This window comes from Arachis duranensis, chromosome 3 (genome assembly GCF_000817695.3).
Source record: "Arachis duranensis cultivar V14167 chromosome 3, aradu.V14167.gnm2.J7QH, whole genome shotgun sequence".
NCBI classification, from domain to species: domain Eukaryota; kingdom Viridiplantae; phylum Streptophyta; class Magnoliopsida; order Fabales; family Fabaceae; genus Arachis; species Arachis duranensis.
In genome coordinates, this window is record NC_029774.3 from 11,254,546 (window position 1) to 11,269,419 (window position 14,874).

The 14,874-nt window shown below is 28.1% G+C and overlaps 1 protein-coding gene across 1 annotated transcript; it reads left to right on the forward strand.

Annotated features, from left to right (window-relative positions):
• Positions 1–1,658: 1,658 nt before the first annotated feature.
• Positions 1,659–5,382, forward strand: LOC107477574 (protein ORANGE-GREEN, chloroplastic). Its single transcript, XM_016097619.3, has 8 exons — positions 1,659–2,088; positions 2,347–2,461; positions 3,092–3,208; positions 3,360–3,446; positions 3,666–3,742; positions 3,936–4,063; positions 4,598–4,734; positions 4,908–5,382. The coding sequence occupies exons 1-8, from the start codon at positions 1,877–1,879 to the stop codon at positions 4,983–4,985; spliced, it is 951 nt and encodes a 316-aa protein (XP_015953105.1). The 5' UTR covers positions 1,659–1,876; the 3' UTR covers positions 4,986–5,382.
• Positions 5,383–14,874: the final 9,492 nt, after the last annotated feature.

Genomic DNA, 14,874 nt, shown 5'->3' on the forward strand with positions numbered 1-14,874 from the left:
ATAATAATAAATATTATATCCACGTTAAAAATTAATTACTAAATTAATTGTCATGTATTTATATAAATTTATGTGTAATATTTTATATACGTTTAATATAAATTTTATATTTAATACAAATAATTTATTTTTAATATATATAATATGATTTTAAAATAATTTGTATTAAAGTTTTTTAAAATAAAAATATTGGTGTCTAAAAAAATTAAGGATATTGATAAATTGAGAAATATATTTTAATTATTTTAAAATTAAGATAATAACAATTAGGATTAATCTCTGTATATAAGTGTTTTGCATTTATAAGCTTTATAAGTATGAAAAAAACAAAATTCACTAAATATGTTATGTGCCTCTTTAACAGATTTTTATATGTGAGACAGATTGTGTGGAGGTTTTTACTATTATAAAAAATTTACAAGATTGTTCTGGGTTTATTGATCCTTTGGTATTAAAAATTCGAGATATCATGTCTTGGAAATGGAGTGTTGATCTTCGGTTGATCTTGAGAGATGCAAATAATGTAGCAGACATCATGACAAAGACCGCAATGAGAACCCTTTCTCCCCAAGTGGAGCTTCCGTTGCCTTGGAAAGAATTTGAGAGTAGTATTTAGCAGGACTGCATTTCTTAAGCAGTTTCTTGTTTTTTTTTTCTCGTTCTTAGTTTTTGTTTATTTCTTTTAAGTCACAAAAAAAATCAATTAACGCGTCAATATATAATTTCCATTTTTCAAAAGATTTCGTTTCTTTTTTCGAATTTCTTGTCAAATTTGTTGGATCTCCTTCTTGCTTCGTTTTTTTTTTCATGGTTTCTAAAATCAAGCTTTGAAATTGTTTTGAAGATAATGGAACTTCAAAAATATTCCAAACGATTACAGAAAGGATTACAGAAATACTCCCAAACGGTTACAGAAATATACCCAAAGATTATAGAAATACATTCAAAGGATTTAAAAAATACACCCAAAATATGGAGGAGACAGTATATTTCTTCTTGAAATCTTTTAATGTTTTGCTGGTTAAGGACGAGGCACATGACAGAGACAATCTAAAAAAAACTAGAAGAACAGTAAAACAGTACATTAAATAATGTTTCTTCGTTTTTTCTGGTGATTTTTGATGGAGATTTGTATATTTTTTTCTTGATTTCTTCTACTCTTCGCGAGGAGTTGAAACGTATCTTTTGTTTCGAATGTCGCTTGAATCTTGACGTTTTGATTGAGGAAGAAGTGGAAGAGTGCAAATCTTGACAGTTTGCGTTTTGATTGAGGAAAAAGAGAAAGAATGCAGAAGAGTGCGGCATAATGAACGACGCTCGATTTTAAAGGAGTGGTGCGCGTGTTTTTTCTTGGACTTAAACCAACTTGTATAGCTTATAAGCCAAAAAGGCTTATATGTGTAGCCGGCCTCTAATAATTATATATAAAAAATTAAAAATTGGATAATAATTAATTCCTAAATTTGATCGTTTTAGTATGTTTTTGTGAATGTCTTTCATTTTAAGTTTTTCTTCCAGATAGTTATAATTGGCCATTGTGAATGTCAATGTCACTAATCACTAGGCAAATATCAAATTCAAGTTGTGGAGATTTGGCTATTTGGATTTAGCGGTGGAATATGGAGCTACCGCCTCCACTAGAAATACCGTCGTATTAATTATAATTTATGAAAACCCACCAATCCGCAGTCTCCACGTGGCAAATCCATTACATTTGTTTAACTTAGTTGTGTGCAAGTGTAACTGTGTAGTGTGTTGTGTACCCACTCGTTTCCGGCAACGGCACAAGTTACAAAATCCACAACCGCCACCTTCACCTTCACCTTCACGGCTTCATGACCAAAATTCTAAGATCTCTTGTGCTCAACACTCAAAGATGATGATGCTGTGTTTGGGTAAATTCACTGGATTCTCAATAAATCCAATTCATCTCTGCGATTCCACCAGATTCGTACAGCATCGCCATGTGAACTTGAAATTCAGATCAACATGGAGATGGCGCGTCATGGCTCAAGATTCCTCTTCCTCTGAATCTTCTTCTTTTGCAATTGATTCTGATACTTCCGACAAAAACGCTTCTGCTCCTGGGTATTGTTATTATTATTCTATATTCTTTTTTATTTCCCGCTGATAATTGGTTAATAAGAATCCAATAATATTTTAGATAAAATAGATTAATTATAGCTCCTTCTTTTCAATTTGAAGTTGTTAGTTAATCAATTGAAGTTGTGGCGTATTTATGTTGAGTTGAGTGCTGTTGAAGATTGGAGATTGTTTAATTAGGGTAGGGCCAAAAAATAAAAGTGACACTATTGTTGACTTCAATTTGTTCCAATCCAAATGCAGATTCTGCATCATAGAAGGTCCAGAAACAGTACAAGACTTTGCCAAGATGGAACTCCAAGAGATTCAGGATAACATTCGGAGTCGGAGGAACAAAATTTTTCTCCATATGGAAGAGGTCAGAATGAATTCACTTTTTCTACAACTAAATGATTATTACTATACTATTCTGTTGTAGTTTTACTGAATGAATAGAGATTGCTATTTTGAAGATTAATTTATTTATTAATGCTGTAATGGAGCTTGTTGGAAGTCAATTTCCCTTATCATGCCATTGTTGCCGTTGCCAATCTGTCTAAATGAAGAATCTTTCACAAGCAATTGCATCCGAGCACCATGCTTATCTTGTTTTGTGGGTCCTGCATAACCCTTCAAATAAATATTTTCCACTATCAACCTCTGAAAAATAAATTAAAGACACACAATATCAAGGGTACTTCTTTAAGTAGTTAACAGATTCCAATCTATGTGGCGTAGTTCCAAAATGAAGGTCTTACAATAGGATGTTCTTTGCAGACGGGTTCAGAAGTTGTAGAGTTGAATATATTATGGTCTTGTAGATGCTTTGCCATTTTGCTATGGTTCTATACTCTTGTATTGAGTTATGTTGATCTTGGTTTTATTATTATCAATTTTCTAAAGTCAACAGGTGGAACTGCTTAATGTTCAACCAATCATTTATTTATTTATATATTTTCAATCTTTTGGAAGCCATTTTTACATGAACAACATCCTCTTGTATTTATAGGTTCGTAGGCTTAGGATACAACAAAGGCTGAAAAATGCTGAACTTGGAATTTTAACAGAAGAGCAGGAGAACGAACTTCCTAACTTCCCATCATTTATTCCATTCTTGCCCCCTTTGGTAAGTTTTGTGGCATTAGTTATGAATCATCTCAACTATGTATTTAATAACAAGAAGCCCAGGGATTTTTCATAATTCTTGATGAATATGAAAAATTTACTTTTAAGTTGCATGGGTTTGGCAAATGGTATTAACAGTATATTGTTTGCAGACTTCTGCAAACCTGAAGCAATATTATGCAACCTGTTTTTCTCTCATTGCCGGGATAATTCTTTTTGGCGGTCTCCTTGCACCCACTGTAAGATGTTCTTGCACTTAGTTTCTGTGTTTTCAGGCATGTATCAAATAATGATGTTTACTTTGAAAGATGCCAAGCTTCGCATTTAAGAGAAACATATTTAGCTTACTCTGCACCTTTTTTTAATGTATCTCATGTGTCATTTGGTAATAACTCCATTAGTTTTTCAACTTTCGGCATTTTTAATGCTCATTTTGTCATTTTTGTGTCATTTCTCAGTTGGAGCTTAAGCTTGGGCTAGGGGGCACATCTTATGCAGATTTTATTCGAAGTGTACATCTGCCTATGCAGTTGAGGTAGATCCCTGTTCCTAGTCTCTTGTTGCTTACTTACTCTTTTAATCCCAGAAACTGAACTCTTTTAATAATAGAACTGCATGTTGTTTGTCTTTTATGGATATTTGATGGGTGTCTATCCCTTGCTAAAATGAATATTGGTGCAGTCTGTTCGTTGTTTCCTATCTTAACCACATTTTGTTGGATATTCTAGTCAGGTTGATCCGATAGTGGCGTCATTTTCCGGAGGAGCAGTTGGAGTGATCTCAGCTTTAATGGTTGTTGAGATAAATAATGTAAAACAGCAGGAGCAGAAAAGATGCAAATACTGTCTTGGTACCGGTAAGATTTCAAAAGCTCGCTTGTCATGTTCATTTTTAGGGGTTGAATTTTCAGACGGTAGAATTGAATGATATCTTTCAATTCTTCTGGTAACTTATTTACCCTTCTTAATGTACACATTCTTCCTACCTCTGGTTTCAATTGGATTCGTGAATCGTGATACAAATGTCTCCTCCACCCTCCTTATCTTTTCTCCTTTTCATCACTATTGCAATTCAAAAAGGATTATAAAACTACCCAAATAATGAATCTGGATAGGTTTTTGTGACTATATGATGGATTGTCTACTTTGTAGATGTCAAATTGAACATTATACTTTCATTCATAACTCAGTTGCAGGGGATTATTGCTGTATAAAATGCCCACTTGACTGTATAAAATGCCCACTTGAAGTCCTTGTTAAAACATAAAGCAGAAAGTGGAGGAACTATATCAGATATAAAATGGGTCATGCGAAAATTTTAAAAATTAATTTATATGGTGAAATTAGCTGAGGTAGTTGACGTTACCTGTTATTTATTTGCTCTTTATCAGGATATCTTGCATGTGCCCGCTGTTCAAGCACAGGAGCCCTGGTTCTGATTGAACCAGTCTCCACGGTCAATAGTCGAGACCAGCCTTTATCGCCACCAAAAACTGAGAGATGTTCTAATTGTTCAGGATCTGGCAAGGTTAGTCATTTAAAAGCATTGAACTTCATCTTTTTTTAGATGACATTCATTGATATATTCAAAAACTGCCACAATCTACATACCTAAGGATTGATGTTGTACATTTTGATAAGGATAATATCTGGTCATGTTGTAAATTGTTGGATAACTGTCGCGGTAATATCTGGTTTCAGGTTATGTGTCCAACATGTCTCTGCACTGGAATGGCCATGGCAAGCGAACATGATCCTCGAATTGACCCTTTTGATTAGAGGTTTAATACCGATAACTATACCCCGCAGGCAATTTGAATTGTAAAATTTGTGATATTTCAGTTGCAGAACAATAGATAGAATTTCTGTAAATATGTATAAAGTCAAAAGAAAGAGATCAACAATTAGAAGTCTGTTTTAATTGAATTGAGAGGAGAAAAAAGAAAGAGAGAAAAAGAAAGACGAGCAGGAAGTGGAAAAAGAGAGGAGGAGGGGGATGGTTTTGCAAACTTTGACAAGCAAAACTCAATGGTCCTAAGATATTGGTAAGTGACTTGAAACAGTTCCTAGGTGTTTTAACTGGCATGTAGTCATAGACCGCCGTGTCACAGTTGTGTAATGGAGTAATAAATATATTGATCAATGACATGTGATGCACTGTTTGGGTCTCGGTCAATTTTAAGTTTAGTGTTCTTTGTGTTGGGTAGTTTCTTTTCTTTTTCTATATGATTTTTGCTGGTCCTGCTTGTTGTCTTCGTACCTCCACTTGAGGTGTTAGAGCTATTTTTTCAAAAAAAAAAAAGAAAAAGAAAATTAATAGTATACAAATATTCTAAAACAAAATAGTTTATGTTTGACTTTATATTTATGTAAATCGAATCAACTAAATTCGATTTATATTTTTTCATAATTAAATCAATTTGATTCGATTTACTATATATGCTGTGTTAATAATAAATATATATGCTACGTTAATAATAAATCGATGGTTAATTCAATTTACTACTTTTGTAGTATATATATGTAAATCGCTTTAGTATTGATATAAATTATTGACATTTTTATTTTTAACTTTAATGTATTATATCCTATTTATTTTTATTCATTGATAATCATTAGTTTTTTATTTTTAATAAAAATTTGAATTGCTTAAATAAATTATTGTTCAATTAGTAATATAATTATTGTGATATTTATTTTGTTCAGTAATATTTTTTTTAATTTATTTAATCTGATTAATCATCTCTTTCTTATTTTATGCTAATTTAATTAATTAAAGTTAATAAATTTCAATTATTTTAATTCTTGCAATTTTTTATTATAATAATATATTTCTATTAATGTATTAATATAATTTTAATATTTATATGTCACTAATAATAATAATATATAATATGTCTAATTGTAAAAAATTTATTATTTTTTATACGATTAGATTAGACATATTTATATTCAATTCATTTGATTATTTAATTAAAATTAATTATATTAAAAGATTATATTAATATTATGGTAGACTAATTATATTATTATTCATTAATTATATTAAGAGATTAAGATTATGATAGATTATTATTATTTTATTATTTTAGAAATAGGATTTTTTCGGACGAATTTTGAGACCAATTTTTTTATTTATGTGTAATATACATTCTTATATATGTTATAGAAATATGATTTGATTCTATTAACTTACCAAATTTTTTTTGAAAAATCTAAAGCTAAAGCACAAAAATATACTTATAGATATTTTACTTTAATTTTTTAACTAAAAAATATAAATTTTTTGTCATATTAGTTGGAATTCAAAGTTAAATAGGAATATTAATTTTTGAAATAGAATAAATATATTTTAAATTTTTTGCATCTAAAAATAATATTCTATCAATGTTAGAATTATTTAGATGGATAAGTAATAGTGAATATAGAATTATTTAGGAAGGATAGAACTAAGTACATCTTTTTATTGAAAATACGAATTTAAAAATATTATATTCAATTCTCAATAGTCAACCTCTCATTGAACCATTGTATTTTCAAAAGATTTTTGAAAAAATGAAAGAATTTTAGGTATATAATTTTTTGTAAAAATTTAATTAATTCAAAATATTTATTATCGTTGATTAAAAAAGTAAATTGAAATGACAATTTAATATCGATTAAAAAAGTAAATTGAAATGAAAATTTAATATTTCTATACTCATAAAATATTATTTATTTATTTATTTTTCTAACATTCTTTATCATTCATTGATCACATTAATATAATTTAATTCAATAAAATTATTTATTATCATTTGATTGAATAAAATTTTTATTTTAGCTGAAAATTTTAGGATTTCTCAACCTCAAGATCATCCACGTTAAATCATTAAAAAATATAACTAATAGCGCGGAAACGTCTCTTCATTCGAGAGTATGATTGAGATCAGAGAGCTTGGCTCTTGTGGTTCTTTGATTTTCGTCAATCAAAACCTTATGTATTTTTTATAGGGCTGAATCACAATTTTACTGTGGGAAAAGAGCTATGAAGGCGAGTTTGATGTGTTGGAGACCAAAATTCTAAAGTCATTATTTATATTTGAGTGTGACACTCATTAAATCCTAAAATTCAAATAAAATAGTATCTATGATTTTAATCTCATTTATCCAAATCAAAAGTAATCATGACTTATTTAATTTAACATTTATGACAATAAATGAGATCACCATTATATAAGTCATTTAATGTGAAATTACTTAATTTACGATTATAATTAATATATGTATCATCCATAAATATATTAAGAAATAATAATTTCCTAACAATCTTCGACTTGGGTTATAAATATATATTTTTCTGAGATAACCTCTTATAAATTTTACGCGTAAATCTGAATGTTATTTCTCTTGTTACTTTAATAATCTGGTCTATCTCATATATTAGTTATGAAATTACCGAAACTTTTATCACATTAGTGTCACAACAAAACTACGATGATCCCATACTAAAATACTCAACCACATAGATCAAATTTAGATGAGAAAATTCAGAAATTACATGCAAAAATGATCTCATGCATGTCTATTTTTAACTTGAATAAAAATTCTATTTTATTCGGTGACAGACTCAGATGAAACTGCAACGGTAATATCCGGACATAGCGAAGGTGACTAAGTGATGAGTCTGTAGAAGAAGAAGAGAAGAACTTAACAGACTCACAATGAGAGAGAGAGAAAGAGAGAGAGAGATAGAAATTTACCTAGAGAAAAGAAACTCGGCAGGAGAATGGTGGCGACGGGCTCAACAATGACGGTAACGGGATGAGCAGCGATGATGACATAAGCTGTGAACAGTGACGGACCCAGAAAAATTTAGTAATGGGGACAAAAATATAATAAAATTTAGGTATAGATATTTTTTTGCTTCCCACGATATTCATCAAGTTAAGGACTAATCCGTCATGAATTTGAATTCCATTTAAGAATCTACAATTGGCCGGCAATGAGTTGCTATACATATGAGACAGAATTCGAACCCTCAATACTTATTTAAGCGGACGACTAAGTTGATCACTTGATCAATCTAAATTGGTTTAGATATATTCAAAATTTAAAATTAGAAGTATCTAATACATATTGATAAGAACTAGAAATATACACACAATCATTATTATAATATCTAAAATAATAAAAATATAATTTCATACACATAGTATAATATTTAAAATAACAAAAAAATATTTATAAGGACTTTTTTATTTTTAACATGACTAAATATTATTTTTTTATATATATTTTTAAACAATTATTTTACTTAATTGTCAAATCTACTTATTATAATTTTTATAGTATAAATAAATTTTTTAACCAAAATAATTACAGTATATTAATACATAGATAATATATTTTTTATCTTAAACAATTTTTAAAAAACACTAATAATTTAAGTTGTATTTAATTAAAAAAATTAAATTTTAATTTAGTTATTAATTAATTAACTAATATAATATAATTAATTATCACTAATTTTTGAATGTATTTATTTATTTTTTATACTAAATCAAATTTAACAATATAATTATTATTATGTGTTAAGTTTAACAAAATATTTTTTAACATAAAATACAAAAGAACTATTTATATTTTATTTTGAGACAAATATAATATAATAAGTGGTATATATGTATATAAGTATTACTTTTTTTTTTAAATTTGTGGGGCAAATGCCCTCTCTATATTAAACGTGAGTCCGTCTTTGGCTGTGAAGGAAGATGGGAGTTGTGAATAGGTAAGCGATGAAGGACTCAGCAATAACATGACAGGAGTTATGCGGTTTTTTTGTGAAGAAGTCGAAAAGAAGAAGATTTTAGATGAGGATGATTGAGTTTATCTTGCATGGCTATAAAGTATAGACCGAAGCTATGAATTATGTGTGATGTGAGGCAAATTCTAATTTCTAAAAAGTGTTTATATGTATATATTCGGGGCGTGTACACTCTAAACCCGTCCATACCCTGTCTTGAGCAAAATCTGCCCCGACTCGGGTCAAGTTATTACCCTTTTCATCCGGGTATGGACGGGTCGGGTACCTGCGTATTCAAAAATTCCTGCCAAGTCTAACCACGTATTGATACTCTATTTATTAAGGGTTTATCGCTAGCCAATGGATTGCTATATACACAAGGCGCGATTCTAACTCCTAATAGTTGTTTAAGCTGACAAGTGAGATGATCACTTAACAAACTCAAATTGATTAAGACAAATACTAATTATTTGTAATATTTTAATATTAAAAATTTTTATTTTTAACTTAAAAATATAAATGTCATTAAGGAAATACTTCCTATTTGAATCCAAATAAAATATAAACTTTTCTATTTGGATTCAACTAAAATATAAAAAAATTAAATAAATAGAATAGAAATTTAACTTCTGTATTTTAGTTTAAATTTTTAAAAATTTATATTTTTATAAACTTGTAAATATAAAACAAAAAATTAAATAATTTTTAAAAATTTATTAAAAATGATCATTTGACTCATTAGTATTTAAAAAATAACATAAAATTAGTTATCTAAAGTGGCATAGGAGTTAAAATTTAAATTTTTTTAGAATCAGAAGTAACAGATAGTTATACAATATATAATGATTAACTATATTTATACAATATATAATATGAAAAATAATTAAAATACTATATCAATTAAATTATCATTTAAGATTTGAAATTAAGTATAGAATTTATTATTTTGATGACGGTACTTCTAACTTAAACTTGAATTTTTCAAAGCATAAAATCATAGTAGCATAAGTTTTATATTTAATTTTATAAATTAAATGATAATTTAATTGATATAATATTTCAATTAATTTTCAAATTACATACTATATAAATATAATTGGTCATTATATTGTATAACTATCTGTAACTTCTGCCTTCGAAAAAATTAAAGTTTCAACTCCTATGCCATTTTGGAGGACTATACTTTATATTAATTTTTTTAACATCAAAAGTTATGGTAATAATTTTTTAGATGCTAATGAGTCAAATGATGTTTTTTAATGAATTTTTAGAAATTGTCTAATGTTTCATTTTACATTTATAAGTTTATAAAAATGTAGATTTTCTAGAATTTGAACTAAAATACAAAAATTAGATTTTTGTTTTTATTCGTTTTAATTTTTTTGATATTTTATTTGAATTTAAATTAGGATATTTTTTTATTGACATTTATGTTTTAAAGTTAACACAATTAACTTAAAAGTAAAAAATGTCAATAATTTATATCAAATACTAAATCAAATTAATCAGGTCACAAAAAAAAATCAAATTAATTAGATTCGATTTACATTAAAAATGCATAAATCAAATTTAGATAATTCGATTTACATAGATTTATTTTAGAACATACATATAAGTTAATTCACTTTAGGATATTGGTGTAATTTTAATCCTCAAATGATTTAATTGTGAATTACTCTATGAAATAATGTCACCTCATAAAAAGCCAGATTATACTACCTTTAGGGTCTTTAGTTGTGCTTGTTATCCACACTTACCCTATAACATTGCTAAGTTTGATTACAAATATTATAAATCTGTGTTATCTTGGCTATGCTTTTCAATCAAAAGGTTTTAAATGTCTTAGTCCAAAAGGAAAAATTTACGTTGTTAGAAACATTGGCTTTTATGAATATAATTTTTCCTTTACTTCTTTATTTTCTAATTCTCTTTTAGCATATTCCTCTTCTATTCTATATGACTCTTCTATTATTAATGCCGTACCCCCTCCTACTTTACCTCACATTCCTTGTCCTCTTATTACATGTTCATCATTTCTAATTCTACTATATCAGAGGCCTCACCTCAACCTCTGCAGTCTTTACCAACTCCTTCTTATTCATTTTGTGGCTGAAATTGATATAGTTAACATTTCTACTATTGTGAAACAAGCTCTAAATTGTCCACACTGGTTTTCAACTATAAAAGAGGAGTATTCTGCCTTAATACAGAATCAAACATGGAGTTTGGTTCCTCCAAAACTAAATGACAATGTGATTGGATTAAAATGGGTCTTTGCCATTAAAAGAGGTCCTGATAATTCAATCAAAAAGTACAAAGCCAAGCTTGTGGCTAAAGGATGTCATCAAACTGAGGGTGTTGAATTCTCTCAAATATTTAGCCCTGTGATAAAACCATCCACTATTCGAATGGTTTTATCTATAGCCTTAACTAATAAATGGATTTTACACCAATTTAACTTTAATAACACTTTTTAAAATGGTGAATTAATTGAAACTGTTTTAATGTAACAACCATAAGAATTTGTAAGTTCTAATTCTGTTGATGTATACAGGTTGAATAGAGCAATTTATGGATTAAAACAAGTACCATGTACTTGGTTCACTAAACTCAGTGAGACTTTATATATAGGTTTAGTTTTTAAAGTACTAAGGCTGACCCTTTTCCTTTCATTAGGTTTTCATCCACTTCTAAACTTTTTCTTTTGGCCTATGTTGATGACATTGTCTTTACGGGTGACAATCCTAGTGAAAGTGAGAAACTTATTGTTGAACTTAATGCATTATTTTTTCTTAAAGACCTTGGTACTTTGCATTATTTTTTAGGACTTGAGTTTAATTTCTTATCATCATCTTCTTTGCATATTTTCCAAGCTAAACACATCTATGACTTACTTAATAGGGTTGATATGCCACAATGTAAACCTGTTCCTACTTGCAATATGCTACATTGACACATCCAAAAATAGCTTTTGCAGTAAATAGAGTTTGCCAATTCATGCAACAACCCCTGACTTAACATTGGCTTGTAGTCAAAAGGATCTTAAGATACCTTTCAGCTGCTACCTCACATGATTTAATCTTTGACATTTAATTCTGACTCTAGGCTTATTGCTTTTTCATATGGGGATTAGGCAAGCGATTTGGATGATAGATGCTCAAGCCAGTGAATATTGTGTGTTCTTTGATAACAGTTTCTATTTTTTTTGTCTAACCGCAAACAAAGAACAGTTAGCCGTTCCTCTATAGAAATAGAATATCGCTACTTAGCTAATATACAGAAGTAGAATTGCTATGGATACAGAAACTGTTTTCATAAACTTTCAGTGCATTGTTCCTTCTCTCCTACTATCTACTGTGACAACCTTAGTGCAGTTGTCATGACCCGAATCAAGCCATGATTGGTGCTTGAAAAACAAGTCCCTCAGCAAGCTAACTAAATAAATTTATAGAAAAACTGACAGAATCTCTTTTATTTCTAAAACCTTGTCAATTGAGTATTATTTTCTTGTATCAATAAAAATCTATTTCTAACTACAACAATATATTTTAAATATATCCACAACTAAACATGTCAAAAGTCGCATCATATATATTAAGTTGATAACTAAGACATATAGTTGATCCTATAAATCTTACGTAACCAAAATATAATTACTATCTAAACACTCAGAGATTCAAAATAACATAATCCACATGAGAACTCTAACTGTGACATATAAAACATTGACATAATCTAGATTTTTGTGCAAATGTTCCGTTATATATAAATATAACCCTTGGATAGAAGAAAGACTCATCAAATGACTAAGACCTACTGTACGATGGGTGAAATAGAACCTGAATTGACACATTATGATAGGGTGAGTTTTACAACTCAGTAAGCAAACATTATATCTATAATCCACATAAGACGATACAAATTTTACTTTGAAAGTTATAATTCCTTTCGGCTATAAGAAATTCATATTAGGTAAATACGCAAATAAATAAATAAGTAATTAAATAAATGAATTGAAATAGGAGTTCTTATTCCAGAAGTCAAATCAAATTGAATGCCACACAGTTGGACGGCTCCACCTCTAAGGGTAGTCCTTTCCTCTAGTGTGCTCGTACGGTATAACAGATCCAATGTGTGGTTTATACGTTAGGCTAGCAATGTCTCTGCTAGCTGTTAGATGCATCTAAGCTAACGTCATAATCGCCGTTAACTACGGTTTTTTAGGTAGAGTCTCCCAAACCAATCTAAACTAAATCACTTATAACAAATCTCTAATGCTTGTAACATATTACTTTTTCATAATATATAAGAATGCATATTAAAATTTAATTAAAATTTAACAAAGTCAAATAAAAATATGGATATCGTTTCGTGTGTATTTTTATAAATTATAAGTTTTTCACAAATCAATATTCATTCCAATAATTCAAAAATCACAACAATTAAATATTTTCAAATGCTAAAAATAATGATTCAATTCAAATATTGATAATAATATACTTAAAAATAATTATAGACATAATATCTACTCACAACTTGGTTTCACAGAATCAAAACTAACTCTGAGCGTGTAACGAGCTATCAAATGATGTCCAGTAATTCTACAACTCTAGAAATATGACAATAATAATATTTGTGAGCTACTAATATTTGTAATTAATATAATCTTACTCAATTTGACAAAAGTCCCAAATTTCTTAACCTAATAACCCTAATTTTGGATTTAAGTATATATACCCAAGCATAGGGATGATAAAATTAGAGATACAGCTAATTATTGAGTCAAAGAATTATCTTGAAGTTTTAATAATAACTTAAACTAAAAAATTGAATGCTTTATTCACTCATTAAATTGAAACTCTATGATTTGAAAATTTGAAAAATGAAATTTGAAAAAATAAAAATAGAGTAGAAAAGGAAAGGAAAATAAGATGAAAAAAGTAAATTTAATGGTATTGTAGTTAGGATGAAAATCTTAGAACCAAGAGAGTAGAATGAAGGAAGAGATTAAAAAAAAGGGAGAAAATTTGAGTTTGTTTAAAAGGAATGAAGAAGGGGGAATGAGAGATAGAGAAGATCAAGATTCCAAAAAGAGAGAAAAGGACGGTTTAAGATATTTAGTTTCATGTGTGTTGTGATTGTGCTTATATATACTGCTCTTCTCTGTAAATAACACCAATTCAAAATAATTACACTTGATATATCAGAAAATTTTTTTTAGTTCAATTCAATTCTTGCTCTAATTTCTATTTTTACAGTGTCACTTCTCTTACATTCTTATGTATTTCTTTTCTTTTGTAGTGTTTCTACTTTTTTTATGGGTGACTTAGGTATGATGACATAAATATTTTGAATTTGGGAGGACAATACATCGAGAAAAAAATTTATCTATGAAAAATTTTCATATCGAAAAAGTGTTCAAGTCTATTCAGAGTAAAAAAAAAAATATATCTCATAATGTCGCATCACATTTTGGTAGATCTAAAAATTAAAAAGATTCGGATTTATTTCAATTTTTATTTATTAAGATGTTTTGCAATCTAATTTTATACTCATTTTTAACCTATAGTTTGGTATATATAAAGAATATTTATTTTCTTCTTTATATTTAAATTCAATATTGTTTCTACTATTTGTAAGTGTTTTTTAATTATATATATGACTGAAATCTTTCTTGCGTCAAAACAATAGAAATATAGTTTGCATGTGTTTTTATTTTTATACATTTTAAATATATACATTTCAATAAAATTATATAAAAATATTAGTGGGACACCCTTATTCATACATATTTTTAATTTATTAAAAATATAACTATTTATATGTCTTCTTTTATTAATTTAAATTTTTTTTTTAAAAAATATTATAATATAGTATCAGAGT

Coding starts and splice junctions, on each gene's coding strand:
- LOC107477574 (XM_016097619.3), top strand. CDS start 1,877: ATGATGATGCTGTGTTTGGGTAAATTCACTGGATTCTCAATAAATCCA. Junction 4,064..4,597: donor CAAATACTGTCTTGGTACCG/GTAAGATTTCAA, acceptor GCTCTTTATCAG/GATATCTTGCATGTGCCCGC. Junction 4,735..4,907: donor ATTGTTCAGGATCTGGCAAG/GTTAGTCATTTA, acceptor ATCTGGTTTCAG/GTTATGTGTCCAACATGTCT.